The following is a 17,151-nucleotide window of genomic DNA, read 5'->3' as shown; positions in this document are numbered from 1 at the left end:
TTTATTGACAGCAGAATTCCCCCCTTAAAATTTCTAAATTGTTTGACAGCATTGTTGCCCCCTCAAAATTATAAATTGACTGACAACATTGTTTCCCCCTCAAAATTATAAACTAACTGACAACATTGTTGCCCTCTCAAAATTTCTAAATTGTTTGACATCATATTTGCCCCCCTCAAAATTTTAAATTAAATGATGGCATTGTTGCCACCTCAAACAGCATTGTTGCCAACATGAACAAAATTGTTGCTTCCTCAAAATTCTAAATTGGCTGACAGCATTGTTGCCCTCTCAAAATTCTAAATTAAATGATGGCATTGTTGCCACCTCAAACAGCATCATTGCCTACATAAACAACATTGTTGCTTCCTCAAAATTATAAATTGGCTGACAGCATTGTTGCCCCCTCAAAATTCTAAATTGAATGATAGTATTGTTGCCACCTCAAACAGCATCATTGCCCACGTAAACAAAATTGTTGCTTCCTCAAAATTCTAAATTGGCTGACAGCATTGTTGCCCTCTATAAATTCTAAATTGGCTGTCAGCATTGTTGCCCCCCTCAAAATTATAAATTGGCAGTCAGCATTGTTGCCCCTTCATAATACTAAATTGGCTGACAGCATTGTGTCCCCCCCACTCAAAATTCTAAATTAACTGACAGCTGAATTCCTCTCTTAAAATTTCTAAATTGTTTGACAGCATTATTGCCCCCTCAAAATTATAAATTGACTGACAGCATTGTTGCCCCCTTAAAATTCTAAATGGACTGACAGCATTGTTGCCCCCTTAAAATTCTGAATTTACCGCAGCATTGTTGACACCTTCAAATTCTAAATTGAATGATGGCATTGTTGCCACCTCAAACAGCATTGTTGCCCACATAAACAACATTGTTGCTTCCTCAAAATTGTAAATTGGCTGACAGCATTGTTGCCCCCTCAAAATTCTAAATTGAATGATAGTATTGTTGCCACCTCAAACAGCATCGTTGCCCACATAAACAAAATTGTTGCTTCCTCAAAATTCTAAATTGGCTGACAGCATTGTTGCCCTCTATAAATTCTAAATTTGCTGTCAGCATTGTTGCCCCCTCAAAATTCTAAATTGAATGATGGCATTGTTGCCACCTCAAACAGCATTGTTGCCCACATGAACAACATTTTTGCTTCCTCAAAGTTCTAAATTGGCTGACAGCATTGTTGCCCCTCAAAATTCTAAATTGAATGATGGTATTGTTGCCACGTCAAATAGCATCGTTGCCCACATAAACAAAATTGTTGCTTCCTCAAAATTCTAAATTGGCTGATAGCATTGTTGCCCTCTTAAAATTCTAAATTGGCTGTCAGCATTGTTGTCCCTTCAAAATTCTAAATTGGCTGACAGCATTGTCCCCCCCCCCCCTCAAAATTCTAAATTTACTGACAGCAGAATTCCCCCCTTAAATTTTCTAAATTGTTTGACAGCATTATTGCCCCTTCAAAATTATAAATTGACTGAAAGCATTGTTGCCCCCTTAAAATTCTAAATGGACTGACAGCATTGTTGCCCCCTTAAAATTCTAAATTGACCGACAGCATTGTTGCCCCCTTCAAATTCTAAATTGAATGATGGCATTGTTGCCACCTCAAACAGCATCGTTGCCCACATAAACAACGTTGTTGCTTCCTCAAAATCTAAATTGGCTGACAGCATTGTTGCCCTCTCAAAATTCTTAATTAAATGATGGCATTGTTGCCACCGAAAAAACAGCATCCTTGCCCACATAAACAACATTGTTGCTTCCTCAAAATTCTTAATTGGCTGACAGCATTATTGCCCCCTCAAAATTATAAATTGACTGACAGCATTGTTGCCCCCTTAAAATTCTAAATGGACTGACAGCATTGTTTCCCCCTTAATATTCTAAATTGACCGACAGCATTGGTGCTCCCTTCAAATTCTAAATTGACTGATATCGTTCTTGCCCCCTCATAATGTCATTTGAATAACAAGCTGGGAGATTTTTATGCCCCCGCCATGTAATGGCCGGGGCATATAGTGTTACCCTGTTCCGTCCTTCCATCCTTCCGTCATTCCCTCATCATCAGTTTCCGTTCATTATCTTAAGAACATTCAACTCAAATTTGACATATGGATATGTCATGAGAAAATACAGGTCAAGTTCGAATTTGGTCATGGTTCGATGATTTTTGGCAGAGTTATGCCTCTTTACTTTGAAAATAATATGAAATTTTCAGTTTCCGTTCATTATCTCCCCAAAGGTACAACACATTCAACTCAAACTTTACATATGGATGCGTCAAAGAAATGCGCAGGTCAAGTTCAAATTTGGTCATGGTTCAATGATTTTTGGCAGAGTTATGCCCCTTTCACTTTGAAAGTAATATGAAATTTTCAGTTTCCGTTTATTATCTCACCAATGGTACAACACATTCAACTCAAATTTGACATATGGATATGTTTTTGGAATCCCCAGGTCAAGTTTGAATTTGGTCATGGTTCAATGATTTTTGGCATAGTAATGCCCCTTTCACTTTGAAAATAATATGAAATTTACAGTTTCTGTTCATTATCTACCCAACAGTGTTACATATTCAACTTAATTTGACATATAGATAATGTCAAAGGAATGGGCAGGACAAGTTGGAATTTGGTCATGGTTTGATGATTTTTTGGCAGAGTTATGTCCCTTTCACTTTGAAAATAATATAGATACATCTTAGGAATAAGCAGTTTAAGTTTGAATTTGGTCGTGGTTCAATGATTTTAGACAAACTTATTTTTCCTGAATGTTGGAAAAATTTTGAACTTTCAGTTTCAGCACTCATACTTTTAGCCATTATTTTGGCTACAAATATGCAATATGCTATTTTTAAAAGGTTAAGACTGAATAATTTCAGTGCCTTGAACATTGTATGAAAATGGTTTTTGTTAACATTAAAAAGTTTTAAGGGCTTTTGAACTTAAAATGAAAAAAATAATTAATGCACCATCTGAAATTTTGGCTGCATGCGGGGGCATCCGTGGCATGATGACACATTTCTAGTTTAAGAAAGGATCAAATTAACTTTATCAGTAAAAGGGAAAAGCAGCTTCCTGAACATACTTTGTGCTTTCCTTTACTCAAATTAGACATATTCTGTATTCAATTAATTTCTTAAATTAAAAGTATTTTACCTAAAATTAAAAATAGTATATTATTGAATATGATACTTTAAGATTAATATTGCTAAAACTTGACATTTACAGTTACCTTCAAGATGTATATTTAAGACATTAAATTGTTGTATATGTAAGTATATCCGGTTATAGCCAAAGGCCAAAACTAATTTTAAAAGGTCAAGTTTCTTTTTACAGAAACACATGCCCATTGGTTAGATTTTTTTTGACATTTTTTGTTTCTATTTTTGAACAATTTGCCAATAACAGTTGTCAGGCTTGTCCAGTAGATGGGCATTAGTCTGGTTATATTATTGTCTTTATATGGCTGATAAATTACAAAGGAAAGTCACAGAAACCAATTTAGCATTAAGGGAGTACAATATAACTGTCATAAAGCTATATTGAGTTAAACCTCATTCCTTGAAAATCAGGGTTCCCACGGTCAGGGAAAAGTCAGGGAAAACTGATTTTTTTTCAAGGTCAGGGAAAAGTCAGGGAATTCTGAAATTAGTCAGGGAAATTTGAAAAATAAGCAAAAGTCAGGGAATTTTGTAAGAGAAAAATGGTGGTCAAACTGTAGGAAGCAAATTCAGTCAAGGCTAAGGCAGTTTCTTTGATTATTTTAGGTATCTTTATATTTATTTATCATTATGAGCATCTTTTTTATTCTTGTAAATATCTTACTCTAAAAAATATGCTTATTTCAAAAAAATTTTGAAATATTTTGTCATTTAAAGTAACTTTAACTTAATAGTGAAGTAAAAAATCTTCTAAATTGTTAGTCTAAATTTATCCAAACTTGGCAGGATTGTTCCTTTGGTAAAGGGCTTCCAAATTTGTTAAAATAATTTTATTCCTTGCAAGAAACTGGTTTTCATGGCAACAAAAAGAAATTATAAGAAAAAAAAGATTTAAAAAAAAAACTTCTTCTAAAGACCAACCAGGCCAAGAGCTTAGATATTTTGCAAAGGCATCGTCTATTGGACCTCTAACAATTGACCCATGCTTGGGGTCCTTGATTTTCATTTTGCACATATAGTAAAAACTTAGAATATCTTACTGTCTGAAGGTACAAGGAATAGGGCTTTGATATTTTGTATATTATATCATCTATAGGTCCTCTACCAAAGTTGCTCAAATTTTGCCCATAGCATCAAAATTGGCCAGCCTAAGGGGTCATAATTTTTCCTTATATATTGATACATTTAGTAAAAATTTAAAAAAAATCTTCTCTCAATTGTCAAAGGCTATAGATTAGCATGAAAATTTGTGTAATAGACCTATACCAGGATTGTTAAAATTATAGCCGAGGGGTCAATATTCGCTGATTCATTGATTTTCATTATTTACATTTAGTAAAAATATTAAAAAATCTTCTTTTAAATCTTAATTTATAAGAAATAGGTAATGCTTAATTAAAAAGATAGCATTTAAGAAAAAATTAAGAAAAAAAATGTAACTGTATTTCAAAGTTTAAAACAGCAATGTAATACAGTAAACACCAATCAGTTATTGCACTATATATGGCCTTTGTATCTTAACATTTAGACATGTCTGCACATTTATTTTCATATGTCATGCTGAAATATGACCTTGACCCTGAAATCCACTAGACACAACTGCATATGGTAAAGTTCAGTTATATAGAACAAAAAAAAATCTACTTCTGTAACATTGATGCAGTGGCATAACATTTACTTACAAATGCAATCTTTTATATTTTGGCCCCTCCCCATACAAAGCAGTGTAATCAATGGAGGATTGACAGAAATAGGCATGCATTTTACTTGAATAAATGTTAGTTATCAATTGAAAACTTGTTTTAACAAGAAAAAACATGACAAGTAATGAAGTGGCTTCATGAAAAGCAAAATGTAGGCAAAGCTAATAATACTAGTATATAGCAGGAATTACACTAAACTAGCTATGGTAGTTAGTATCTCAAAAATTTGATGACACTGCTTTATATGTTCGAGAATGAAACATATTTGAGCATGACATATGTTATCAAATACTTTTCATTTTAGATAAATGTACTCATGCTAATTGAAATTAAACTACACAAGTAGCTAAAGACAATTGTTGCATATATTCATATATATGTATTGTGTATCTGAAATAATTTTAAATAAAGAAAGGGAGGAAAATAGGGAAGAGGAGGCCAGCATACAAAAAAAAATATGTTTAATGCTCGAAAGATTGTGAAAACTTGACGCTATTATTGGTCAGGGAAAAATGGTCTTGGTCAGGGAAAAGTCATGGAAAAGTCAGGGAATTTTGATTTCTCTTCTTTGTGGGAACCCTGAAAATTGTATTTTGAACTTCTCCTGCTTTAAAATTGAACTTTAATACCATGGTTATTGCAAAGGTTTTTAGCGTCAAAACCAACCAAAGTTTTAGTTCTGTTCATATAATTATATGATATGTACAAATCTATTATTTTCAAAATACATTGTACTTGCAATTTGTAAATAATTGTTTTGTTATTGATAGATAATGGGAGAGAAAAGCCAGTACCTGATGGCTATTGTAAAGATAAACGACCTTTGACCTCACAAACTTGTCGAGCAGAATGTGACCTTGACTGCACTGTTTCTCATTGGACCCACTGGACAGAGTGCAAGGTCACGGACTGTGAACTCTATCTCAGGCGTAGAAGAACTAATGAGGGTACAGGTATGTTTAATCCATTTAGCCTTTAGCATTTGGCGCTATTATTTAGATTTGACCATCATATTTAAAGCAATTCTCAGTTACATTAATATTCAAAATATGTTACTATTAAAGGCCCATTGTGCCCCAGAAATGCATTTATTTTTATTTCTCAAAAGCTCTGCTTTCTTTGTGTCCTGTTAAAGTTCCTTTAAACTTTCTCACAGGCCAATTACCTAAATTATCTATTGCTTTTGTTTTTAGGCAATTAGTATTTCGTATGGAAGTCAAAATACTGCTTTGTTTACATTTTGTATCTTGTATTGTGTATGGTGGGGAAAAATTGAAGTGTGAAGCTTTTTTAAACCAGTCTCAAGTCTGCTTCCTAAAAGTCCATGTAGTACTGATGTCATATTGAAAAACATAATCATAACAAATGTAGATCTTGAACCCATGGTCTCCTGGATTGAGAGACAGTCTTACTTAGGCCACCTCACCTCTTGTACCATTTTAATCATAGCATTGTTAAGAAGTTTGCTGAGTCCAAAATGAATATTCATAAAAAGCAGTACTTCAGTTTTGTTGTTTGTCAAGACTGTACTTTTGGGAAAAATAATTCTGACGAGTGATGACAAATCTTTTAGCCAGTAATATTTGAAGGAGAAATTTCTTGATGTTTTGTAAATAATTTTCAGGTCAGAGGTATAGAACAAGGAACATTCTGACAGAGGTGAGAGGTAAAGGTAACATGTGCCCACACCTTAGTGAGACTCAAACTTGTGACCCCCAGCCATGTTTCCACTGGAATATGACAGTTGGAGCCTGCCAGTTACTGAATATCAACACATCACCACCATGTGGTCTTGGCACTGCTTACAGAACCATTTCCTGTGTAAATAAAATCGGAGTAAGAATACATCTTCATAGCATTATACAGTGCAACACAAAAACATGAATTTAAAAACTAAAAAGAAAGGTATTGAACTAGAAAATGCAGTTTAAGTTACAACCAAGGCCTTTTTTTCCTTCTATAGCAGGGGCTATGATAGGGCGGCTTCCCCAAAGAAAAATTCTTTGAATGGGTTGCTTCCCCAACCTGTGAAAAAAATAACCTGCAAGCATTTAAACTGCTGTTGGCGGCAAATTCTATCCATGTGACCAGTGCAGTCTGATCATGGTCTACACTGTTTGCTATTTAGACAATGTAGGGGCGTCCATGGTCAAGTGGTTTAGGTTTTTTACCCTCACTGCTTTGGGTTGACTGAATAGTGAACAGTGTGAACCATCATCAGATATCACAGATATATTTTGTATCTACTGTAAAGTGATGTATTTGGCAAGTGTAATAAACTTATATAAGTAGTAATAAAATTTTTACAGGGACAGATATTATATAACACCCTAAAGATAAGTGTTTTATGTAAGGCAAACTACTCATTCAATGAATTTTAAGACAAGAAAAGACATTGCATTGATCCAGATATCAAAATGCTCTTCTGTCTTTTATCTATAGTTGACATTTCATGTTTAATGCACATCAATATATACTGTCTACTGTTATACAATTGTATATACACACAAAACTTTGATGAATGTGTAAAATAACATCTTTTGTTACTTTATCTGTCAGGAAAGCATCTATTCATTGAGGATTTATGGGAGTCACTTTTCGATTTTGTCCTATAAATTCAATAAAGATGGCAATATATGGCACAAGAGGAAATGTCGTTTTAAATGCCATATGTTGTTTGATATGGCTTTTTCTAGTGCTAGGAATGTTAGCAGGAATAGAATAACTTGTTTATGCCATTAGCGTAGAGTTCATGCAGCCTGCATATCTAACTGGTTTCTTTATCCTAAGCAACCTTAAAACTCTAAATTTGGTATAATTTAAGCACATTTAAGGCTAAGAAATGCAGGCTCAAGTGTGGACATTTTCAGAAAGAGGTCATCTGTGACTTTAACAGTGAGGTAAATTGTAAAATGCTGAATATATAGTTATAGAAAACTTATACAATCATGTACATTTATACATTTTTGTGTTTACAGTTACGGGTAGCCGACACAAAGTGTGAGGAACTAAGTGAAAAACCTGCACAGAAAGAGGACTGCAGTGTTCCGTGTCCTGGGGATTGTATTGTATCACATTGGAGTCCATGGTCACAGTGCCCTAATTTATGTCAGGAGGGACGGGACAGAGACGCGCCCATACAAACAAGGGAGAGAATGATTCTAGCTCAGTCTGGTAGAGGTTTGTTTGTCCTATATTTGCTCCCCTTGTGCCGGGAGGTGGGCTTTTTAGCAGCTTGAATGTTGATATCTCTGTACTTTACAAATCTTTATCATATTTTGTGGAAATTATTGATAACTGCAAAAAATAATGCATGTTTTGTAGTTTCTTGAGTATCTAAAAAATTATTGCTAAAATCATGTGTGAGCTTTTTGATGTAAGGGAAGTAACTCCTACATGCTAAATTGCTTTATTCTCACAAGAGTTATCTATACTTATACAAGAAAATTTGCCAACAGGTGGAAAGATGTGTCCACTTAGCAGAGAACTCCAGGAGATAAAGACATGTCCTACAACCATAGAGTGTGCTGTATACGTGTGGCAAAGTGACCCCTGGGGTATGTGTGTCTCTAGGGAGAATGGTGTCCCGTGTGGGCCAGGTAAAAGGAAGAGGGATGTTGGCTGTTACAGTCTACTTGGTCAAATGGTCAATGACATCAGGTAGATAAATATAGACATAACATTGACTTTCTTTACAGGGAGCTTAGAATGCTCCTCAGTAGAAGTTAACCCATATATATTCAATGTATCCTGATAATATTTACAGGTTTACGTTAACTTAACATATCCCAATTTAATTGTACTCCTTTATTTACAGATGAACATATTTGTAACATATCCAAAATTTATTGTACTTTATTACTTTTATATATGTGTACATTTACTAAATGATGCCCTTCACATTACTTTATCAATTGCAGATGTACATGTGTTTAACTGTCATCTTTTATTAGCAGGTGCAAATCTGTTAAACTGTACTTTACTATAGATGTACATTTGCTTAAATGTACTTTTATTTGCATAATTATGTACATGTGTTAGGGTATTGTTACTGCATTTAACTCTTTATTTACAGATGTATATGTGATGGGATATTTTTATAGCACTTTATTATACAAAAAATGTACAGATATACTCTTTTATCTTACAGATGTACATTAAAGGTAAAACCATCCACGGAGGAGTCCTGTGAAGTGCCATGCCCTATCAACTGTGAGGTCACTGAATACTCGGATTGGTCTGAATGCAGCGCCTCTTGTTTTGAAGGTATTGTAAAAACATTTAATGCATAAATGTACCAAACAAGTATCACTTTAGTTCAATATTTCCAACAAAGAAACTGTTTCTTGTTTACTTTCAGTGGTTTAGAATAATTTCAAACTTGATAAATACTCAGTATAATACATGAAAATGCATAAATGTTTGAAATTTAACATAAAAAAGAGTTTAAGATAGCTAATATGATTAATTAAGACATTGCCTAATTAAATACAGAATTTATGAAATGCTGGCCCTATATTTTAGGCAAAACTTTATTTTATCTTGAAATATAAAAGTTTTAAAGGAACTCCACTGAGGTCCAAAAGCCAAAAAATATATTTGAATTTCTTACAAATATCAATTGGGGCACTTAAAACAGAAATATATGTGCAATATGATTAAGAAATATACTTAGAAATGAATTGTAACTGGTATGCTTGTGTTTTCTTAGCCTCATTTGAGTAAACAGTATTTCAACGCTTTTCAATTTAGGTTATTTTTCACTTTAATATTACTAGAAAAAGGAGTTAGCAAATGATCACAACTTTAGATCACTAGTTACTGGCGTAGACCTTCATTAAATGGAACATTAATCTTGAAAATTAGTTCATGTCTTGTCATTATAAGAGAGAACCAACATGTGAAATAATGGATATATAACCTGAAAATGATTGAATGTCAAAGTCATATATCTTTCAATTTTGAGGACAAATACTTGGACAAATTTTGAACAACATACAAGTGATTATGACCCTGAATCTTTAATGACCTTGATCATATTATAAAGCTTAGTGATATATTAATGGATTTGTACAAACTGAAACAGATCAAGCGTAATATTGAGTAATTCAGATGTGTCTTCAGCATTTTAATGACCTTCATCCATTTATGCATTCTTGTTAATAAGAAAAAGTCCAGGGTTCCAATTGCTATTGTTCAAAATCTGCTTTCATGACATTGCCATATTTCTTGTTTTAATTTTTTTTTTGACCTATTTTAACATAAATTGTTTATGAAAAGTAACACCCTTTTGGAGTTTAATGTTTTAAAGCTTGTTTACCACATTGAATTTTCTACCATTTATATTGTTCAAATTCTGTCTTGAAATAGACATTAATATAAATTAATCTTAACAACTAGGGTAAGAGCTTTCGTATTTTGTTATTTTCGGTTGTTGTCTTTGAATTGTTGTGTTGTTTTTCTGTTTATGGAGACATTATTAAATTGAGGATACTGACTTCATTGTTTATAAGTTGTTCACTCTAGATAAATTTCATCACTCTTTCTTCAACACACACAAATATTGTCTCTTAAAAGTTTGATACCTGGTATTTTCAGTGTTAAACTAAATGGAATAATGGTCCTTTTATTGTTTTAAAAATAACTATCAAATGCTAATGTTGTCATTAAAAAAAACAAGTTAATATAGACATCTCAAAGTTAAAATCAGGGAGAGTTCAGTGCACAAACATAGATAGAGGTCAGTAAACTTGAACACATTTTTTTGTCTCTGTGCAGTTCAGAAATATGTTGTTCTCATATACAGTCGAGACTGTCATATGTGACTTTCCAAGGGATCTTCAGAAAAAGGTCGCATATGACAGGGAGTCTCTAAATACAGTCTCAAAGAAAATTAAATTTAAATATCATCTATCTGTCTATATACCAATGTGACTTACAGATCCTGTATGTTTTGTGATTGATATTGTTACTGTGTTTACGTATCTTGCAAAAAAATATATATGGATATAATTATGCAAATAAAACAATTTTCAAACATCAAAGAATATGTAAAATGTGTATTGCAAATATTTGTTCACATTAAATTTAATCAATAAATTACATGCATTGATTTATTATTGGAAAATTTGACTTAGAATTTATAGAAAATAAAGTTCTAATTACCTCCCTTTAATGGCCTTTATTTACATGAAATGTTAAATTGGGTGATATCTTTATAAATAATGTTTATTTGAACTTACAATATTGACAAATCTTAATTTGAGCATCATATTTATGAAATAAAACCATAAAAAAATTGTGTCACAGGATCTTTAAACAATTGCCATATCCAAAGCTGTTTCTGGTTCGGTATCAATATTTTATTTTTTCCGTATTAATTATGCAGCCATAGAAAGGTAAATTAAAAAAATGCTTCCTAAAAAATCTTCCGTGGGCACTCTAAAATTAAAAAAAAATCTAACACAAGTATTCAGGCCATTTTGTACATTACACACACATCGATTTCATCATGCTTTCCATGAACAGACGCTACGTCACTTGGTACCTGCATGTATCTACCGGTATATACACGCTAATTGTGTAATTGAGATAGAGGTGTGTAGACTTTGTTTGCTACAGTGCTGGATTATAATTGGACTTAATTATTTTGGCCCTCTGGGTGTTAAAATAGGTATTCTTTATCTGATTAACGGATAATTAAAAGGTGTGAAAGTCGTTTAAATCAGACAAAACATTGCATTGGGACCAGACAATTAAGGTCGCTTGTCACATATGACAGGGAGTCGTTTAATTCAGACCATTTATAGAGGAAAATACGTTGGGAGTACTGAAACAAGGTCGGATAAGGCAGGGAGTCGTTTAAACCAGGGGGTCGCTAAGGCAGTCTCGACTGTATAAATTTTTTTTTCAGAGTTCATTTCTTTTGTTATTTTCCTTTGTTGAATAGCGGACAATTTTCCCTTATTTTACATGTTTTATGTCATATTTTACAAGTATATATCATACTCACTTTAACCTTTTCCCTCATATAAGCGTGTTTCGACGGCTTTTTGCCCCCATCCCCCCCCCCCCTTTTTGAGGCCTCAAACAGTGAAAAAGTGCCTAATTTAGGCCCCAAACACTGGTTTTCATTTGAGAAATGTTGTTAAAAAAAGTGACCACTTTTTCAGCGCCGTCCCCCATCTAAATGTTACATCAGGGGGTTGCCAGAAGGGGGATGTGCCCCCTTCTGTTTGGGGGGTTTGAAGGGGGGCGGAGTCCCCCTCATCGCCAAGAAAGTTTTGGACATGTGACAAGCTAAAAATGGCCTCAGGTCGATCTTAGGGTAACTAGTAACCGACGCTGAAAAGCCTTTTACTCTATCTCAATTCATTGAGAAGTTGCAGCACTTTGAAATCAGTTTTGATGGAAAAAAACAATGCAAAATAGTGATTTTTGGCAATTTTGAGACGTCCCCCCGTTGCCATGGTAACAGGAAATTTACGATTGAGCATGCTGTTACAGAGGCTATGGTGTAGTCAACATTTGTGCCAAGTTTCATCAGTATTGAAGCATTTTTCATAGTTTCATAGCAGTTTGAACTTGTTACAGGAGGCTTTTCAATGAAAACGGCCATTTTTCGCAATATGCTCATGGGGTAAAAGGTTAAAAAACTAATTTTGTAGGGTAAAACTACACTGTCACCCTATTTAAACCTTGATATATTAATTTACAGATTTTTTTTCACTTATAATAAAAACAAATATTATTTTGTAAAATACTGGTTATGAACTAAAAGAAGGGGAATAAAATTGAGAAAAGGTCTGTTTATTGCCTTAATATTCTGCATTTAATGGAGCCATGTTAAATATATATTCAGGTATTCAATACCTGTGAATATAATGTCATTTCTAGCGAACCTAGTTGACTACAAAATAATTCTGTCTCATTTCTTGAATAAAATAATATTGGGTTTGTGTAAGTTTCTCAGTTCAACAGTGTTTTTATCACATCTTCAAATTTGAGTTAATTGAGTTTGAAGGTTTTATACCTGATTGATCAACTAACTTAAAAAAGGTGTGACTCAAATTTTTTCTTAGGCAGCCCAAGCATCCACATGACTTTGTTTATTTGTACTTTGCCTGAAACAATGAACAAGAGTTGTTACAGATACTACACTTGTTCTTTTCTCATATTTTTATGACCAATGAAATGTGAGTTGGGTGGGGTTACGGAGCTTTTATCAACCAAGACCCTTGATCATTATAATGAAGTTTGGGACATAGTATAATTGGATGGCAGTCAGTCATTTGACCACATGTTTAGCTTCAACAATTTATAATACAATTACAGAATTCTTTTCTAAATCACTAATAGAAACAAATATTATTTTGTAAAGGGGGATAAAATTATGACAGAAAATTTATGTTCAGATAAGTTCAGATAACTTTGATAATATAGACATAATGATTTTATTGTGTATTCTTGAGTTCACTTAATTTCTGTTCTGTTCTGGTTATTTAATAAAGAGTTGTTGCACAAGATGTTCATTGTTCTGTTGTATTATCTTGAGTAAACTAAGGGGAATGAATGAATTTAAAATTTATTAATGTCACTTTGTAAATATATTGTAATTTTCATTGTAAAATAATTCAGTAGTTTATTTAGACATAATGAACATTAATTAACATCTTGATTGAACAGTTGTCAAACATTTTATTTTGAAAATAATTCATGATAAAAGAAATAGTAATATGTACTATGACTTATAATTGTTTTAGCCACTCAGATTTTACCAAGACAGACCAGAGTACGCCATATTGTCCAAGAGCCAAGACATGGAGGAGCACCGTGCCCTAATGTACTGACAGAGGTCAAACATTGTAACAATCTAACATTCTGCGAAGGTTATTACTGGGATCTTGGTACATGGAGCAGATGTGCCCTTCCGCCTCATAAAATACCTCAATGTGGTCAAGGTTTACAAGCTAGAGGTATGTTCTTATCCTTTGTTCAAGAATTATGCTGTCATAGCCAGAGGTATACTGAGTTTGCAAGAAAGACCAGGGCTTTGTTTTGTGTATTAATGTTTCTCAGTAACTGTCAGAGGTGTGGTTTTATGTAGAAGCTGAAGGAACTATATCTTGTATAGAATAAGGCTGTTAAAGTCAGTCATAAGTTCTATATGAAATTTTTGAAGTCATCAAATTTAGAGGTATCATCTATGTAAGGATAAAGGCCATCAGTGCCAAAACTCTTGCAAAACTTAGAAGTTGTCAAGGTGAGAACTTTGTTTATTTAACAAAGTTAGAAAACAAGAAGTTTGTTTTATATTATGTTTACTGTTACAAAGTAGTTCCTGGGACTTTTTTAATTATTGAAGAATTTTGCTTCTTTGTACCAAAAAAAGACTAAACATCAACTTTAAATACACTTGTTAATTTTCCATTACAGATGTGTCATGTAGAATAGAGAATGGCACGCTCCAGCCTATTGACGTTTGTATACGACACATTGGTCCATTACCCAAAATTGCCAAACCATGTTACAAATCTTGTAATGAAGAATGTGTGTTTGAGGAGTGGTCAGAATGGAGCCAGTGTGTTAATGGGTGTAATGGCAAAAGATTTAGAACAAGGAAACTTATTGGTTTGTGACATTTTGATATTTTCTGTAGAAAACTCTTTGTATTACCTTACTATGCATTTATGATTTGGAGAAGAAAAACATTAAATGATGTGGAAGAAAAGATTTTGGATAAGGAGACCAAATAGATTTTAGTCCTTTATACAGTAATTTTGTATAACAGATTTCCCCTGCTTTGTATTTGGAACAGTCCATTTGAAGTTTAAAGGGAGTTCAGTATCAAGTACAAAAATTGAGCAACCAACATGATAAGAACCTGGTAGACTGCACAACCTTGCTCTATAACTTTTGTAAAAAAACTAATTACTTAAAGTTCAAGCAAGGTAAGTGTTTAATTTCTGAAAGCATATTTAAGATTAAGAAATTAAAGATGGTTAGTAAAATGTCTTGAGAATGTTGGTTAACATATTCATACTACTTCTCTCATATACATATTTATCACTTTTCTGTCTGTTTCAATCAATTTAATTATTTTGATGACGTGTTTCTTGACAAATAAAGCTGAATTGTGTTTGCTTTGGAATAAAACACAATACATTTTGGTTTCAATTGAGGTATATATATTTGTTTCTATTGAGTTTGTTAAAATTAATAATGAATGCTTTATCCCATATATTATTTGTAATTTATTTTGACAGGGGAATTGGATTTGCAAATTTTTTTTAAAAGAAGTTTTTTGCTGAAAGCCTACTTTATTTCTTTAATTAGCTATGTAACTAAATTTAAACAAGTGCTGTTGGGTCTCAAGAAAGCCTAAACTATGAACTAGTCTTTCTAAATGTCAGTAAAAATAGATAGCTGTTATGTAACCATGAATTATGTGAACTAAAAATAGATTTAATTTCATGACTGATTAATTAAAATAAGATATTCTGATGTCCTGTTACTGCTGCCAGCATCTCCATCCTAGAATCTCATTATTTCAGCTTCAGGGTGTGACATACTTTTTTCAAACACACTTACATAACCAGTCCTGATAGATGTGTCTGGGTGGGGTAAATACATTACTGGGGTAAATGCATTACCGAAAATGTAGTGATCTCATTACAGTCAACATTTACGCTTGATTCATGCATGGGAAAATTGTATTTGTTCCCCGGTGATATGTATTCAGATATAGGAAAATTGAATTATAGTATTGATATACAAGCAAAGAGAAAATAAAATACACCCAGACATGTATTTATCAAGCTGGTTTTGATAAGATTATATTATAACATTCATTGGTATGTTTTGTTTTCACTTTCTCCTTTTTTTCTGAGTTATAGCTCTTGATTCTCTCAACCATTTTTTGAGTTGTAGCCCTTGATACTTTCTCCACCATTTCGAGTTATAACCCATGATACTTTCTTCACCATTTTGAGTTATAGCCCTTGATACTTTCCCCACCATTTTGAGTTGCCACTCTTGTATATATATTTTTGTTTCTGTGTAAATTAATGTTTTTTAGTACAGATGGGTAGTACATAATAAAGTGATATAAACTTACAAATGAAGTATTTAATATATGTGAAATTGAAAATTTGAAAATTGTTGTATTATTGCAGAAGATCCTAGAATAGTAACCAAACTACACTGCCAGGACACCCGCTTCTACCCCCTTGACTCTTTTGAGGAATGTTTATGTGATACACACCAGCCTGTTGCCATTGGTAATTGGTCTGAATGTGTTCTTGATGAAGGCGAGACATACTACCGGACTAGGACATTCCAAGGTAAAGATTGAATAAACTATAAAGATACGCTCAATCTAGAACTGTATGGTTCATGAATAAAAAGATATGCTCAGTCTAGAGCTATATGGTTCATAAATAAAAACATGACAGATGCAATCCATGTAGCTGTCTAATCTTTGGCCTTTTGTTCTTTAAAAGTACTTTTGTAGGTACTTTGGTGATATATCTAATTATTCAAAACCCACAAAGTTAATATATTCTTGTTTGATTGATTTGGATTTCCTCTCCTGTATTTGATAAAAAAACAAAAACTTGAAAATCAAATTGATCACATGAGAAAGTTAAGATCATTTAAATGAAACGTGATGGCATGGCTGAGTAGTTAACAGGTTGAACTAGTAATCTAATGATCGCTAGCCGTATGGGTTCAAACCCCTTCAGGGGCAAGTTGTTGTTTCCTTGAGCAAGAAACTTAACACTCATTGCTCAGTACAGGTTGGTTCCAGGAACGGATTCAAAAGTGTTTGTGTAAGCTCATAGCTTCCTACACAATCGAACTAAAATAGATTTTGTATAAATCAAATGAAACTGAGTTTAGAGTTTTTATCAGAATACGGTACTGAAGAAATGGAAGTAAACAGTAATGCTACATATTTCAGGTGAAAGAACTGAAGGCGTTACTCCACTTCCTCGATTATCAGGTAGTTACGGTGTGAATGCGATCTGCGGTCCTGGACAGAGATACAAGGTTCTGGCCTGCCAGAATGAGATTGGCGAGGTAGAAGCTGCAAATAAATGCTCACTTAAACGTAAGGTCTTAATAAAATTGTATTCCATGATTCCCCACTCTTGCATCATAGCAAATGATGGTCCAATAATATATAATAAAACAAGTAAATTTAATTTGCAAGGAAGTCATTGCAAAGGAGTCATCCCTTAATACCAAATGTAAGAAATCAAG

General features: G+C 33.1%; 1 protein-coding gene across 1 annotated transcript in view; it reads left to right on the top strand.

The window, feature by feature from the left end:
- Positions 1-17,151, top strand: part of LOC132737928 (thrombospondin type-1 domain-containing protein 7A-like) — a gene marked incomplete at its 3' end in the record, with an annotated part of 121,112 nt that overhangs the window by 90,438 nt on the left and 13,523 nt on the right. The window contains exons 7-15 of the mRNA XM_060725309.1: positions 5,658-5,840; positions 6,512-6,723; positions 7,866-8,067; positions 8,346-8,547; positions 9,038-9,153; positions 13,650-13,862; positions 14,323-14,517; positions 16,062-16,229; positions 16,850-16,999. Coding sequence (XP_060581292.1) covers positions 5,658-5,840; positions 6,512-6,723; positions 7,866-8,067; positions 8,346-8,547; positions 9,038-9,153; positions 13,650-13,862; positions 14,323-14,517; positions 16,062-16,229; positions 16,850-16,999 — 1,641 coding nt within the window. The remainder of the gene's footprint in view (positions 1-5,657; positions 5,841-6,511; positions 6,724-7,865; positions 8,068-8,345; positions 8,548-9,037; positions 9,154-13,649; positions 13,863-14,322; positions 14,518-16,061; positions 16,230-16,849; positions 17,000-17,151) is intronic.

Source organism: Ruditapes philippinarum, unplaced genomic scaffold, assembly GCF_026571515.1.
Source record: "Ruditapes philippinarum isolate M1 unplaced genomic scaffold, ASM2657151v2 ctg763_1_1_1_1, whole genome shotgun sequence".
Taxonomy (NCBI): Eukaryota; Metazoa; Mollusca; class Bivalvia; order Venerida; family Veneridae; genus Ruditapes; species Ruditapes philippinarum.
Note: the sequence above shows the minus strand (reverse complement) of the source record. Positions and strands in the feature narration are given on the sequence as shown.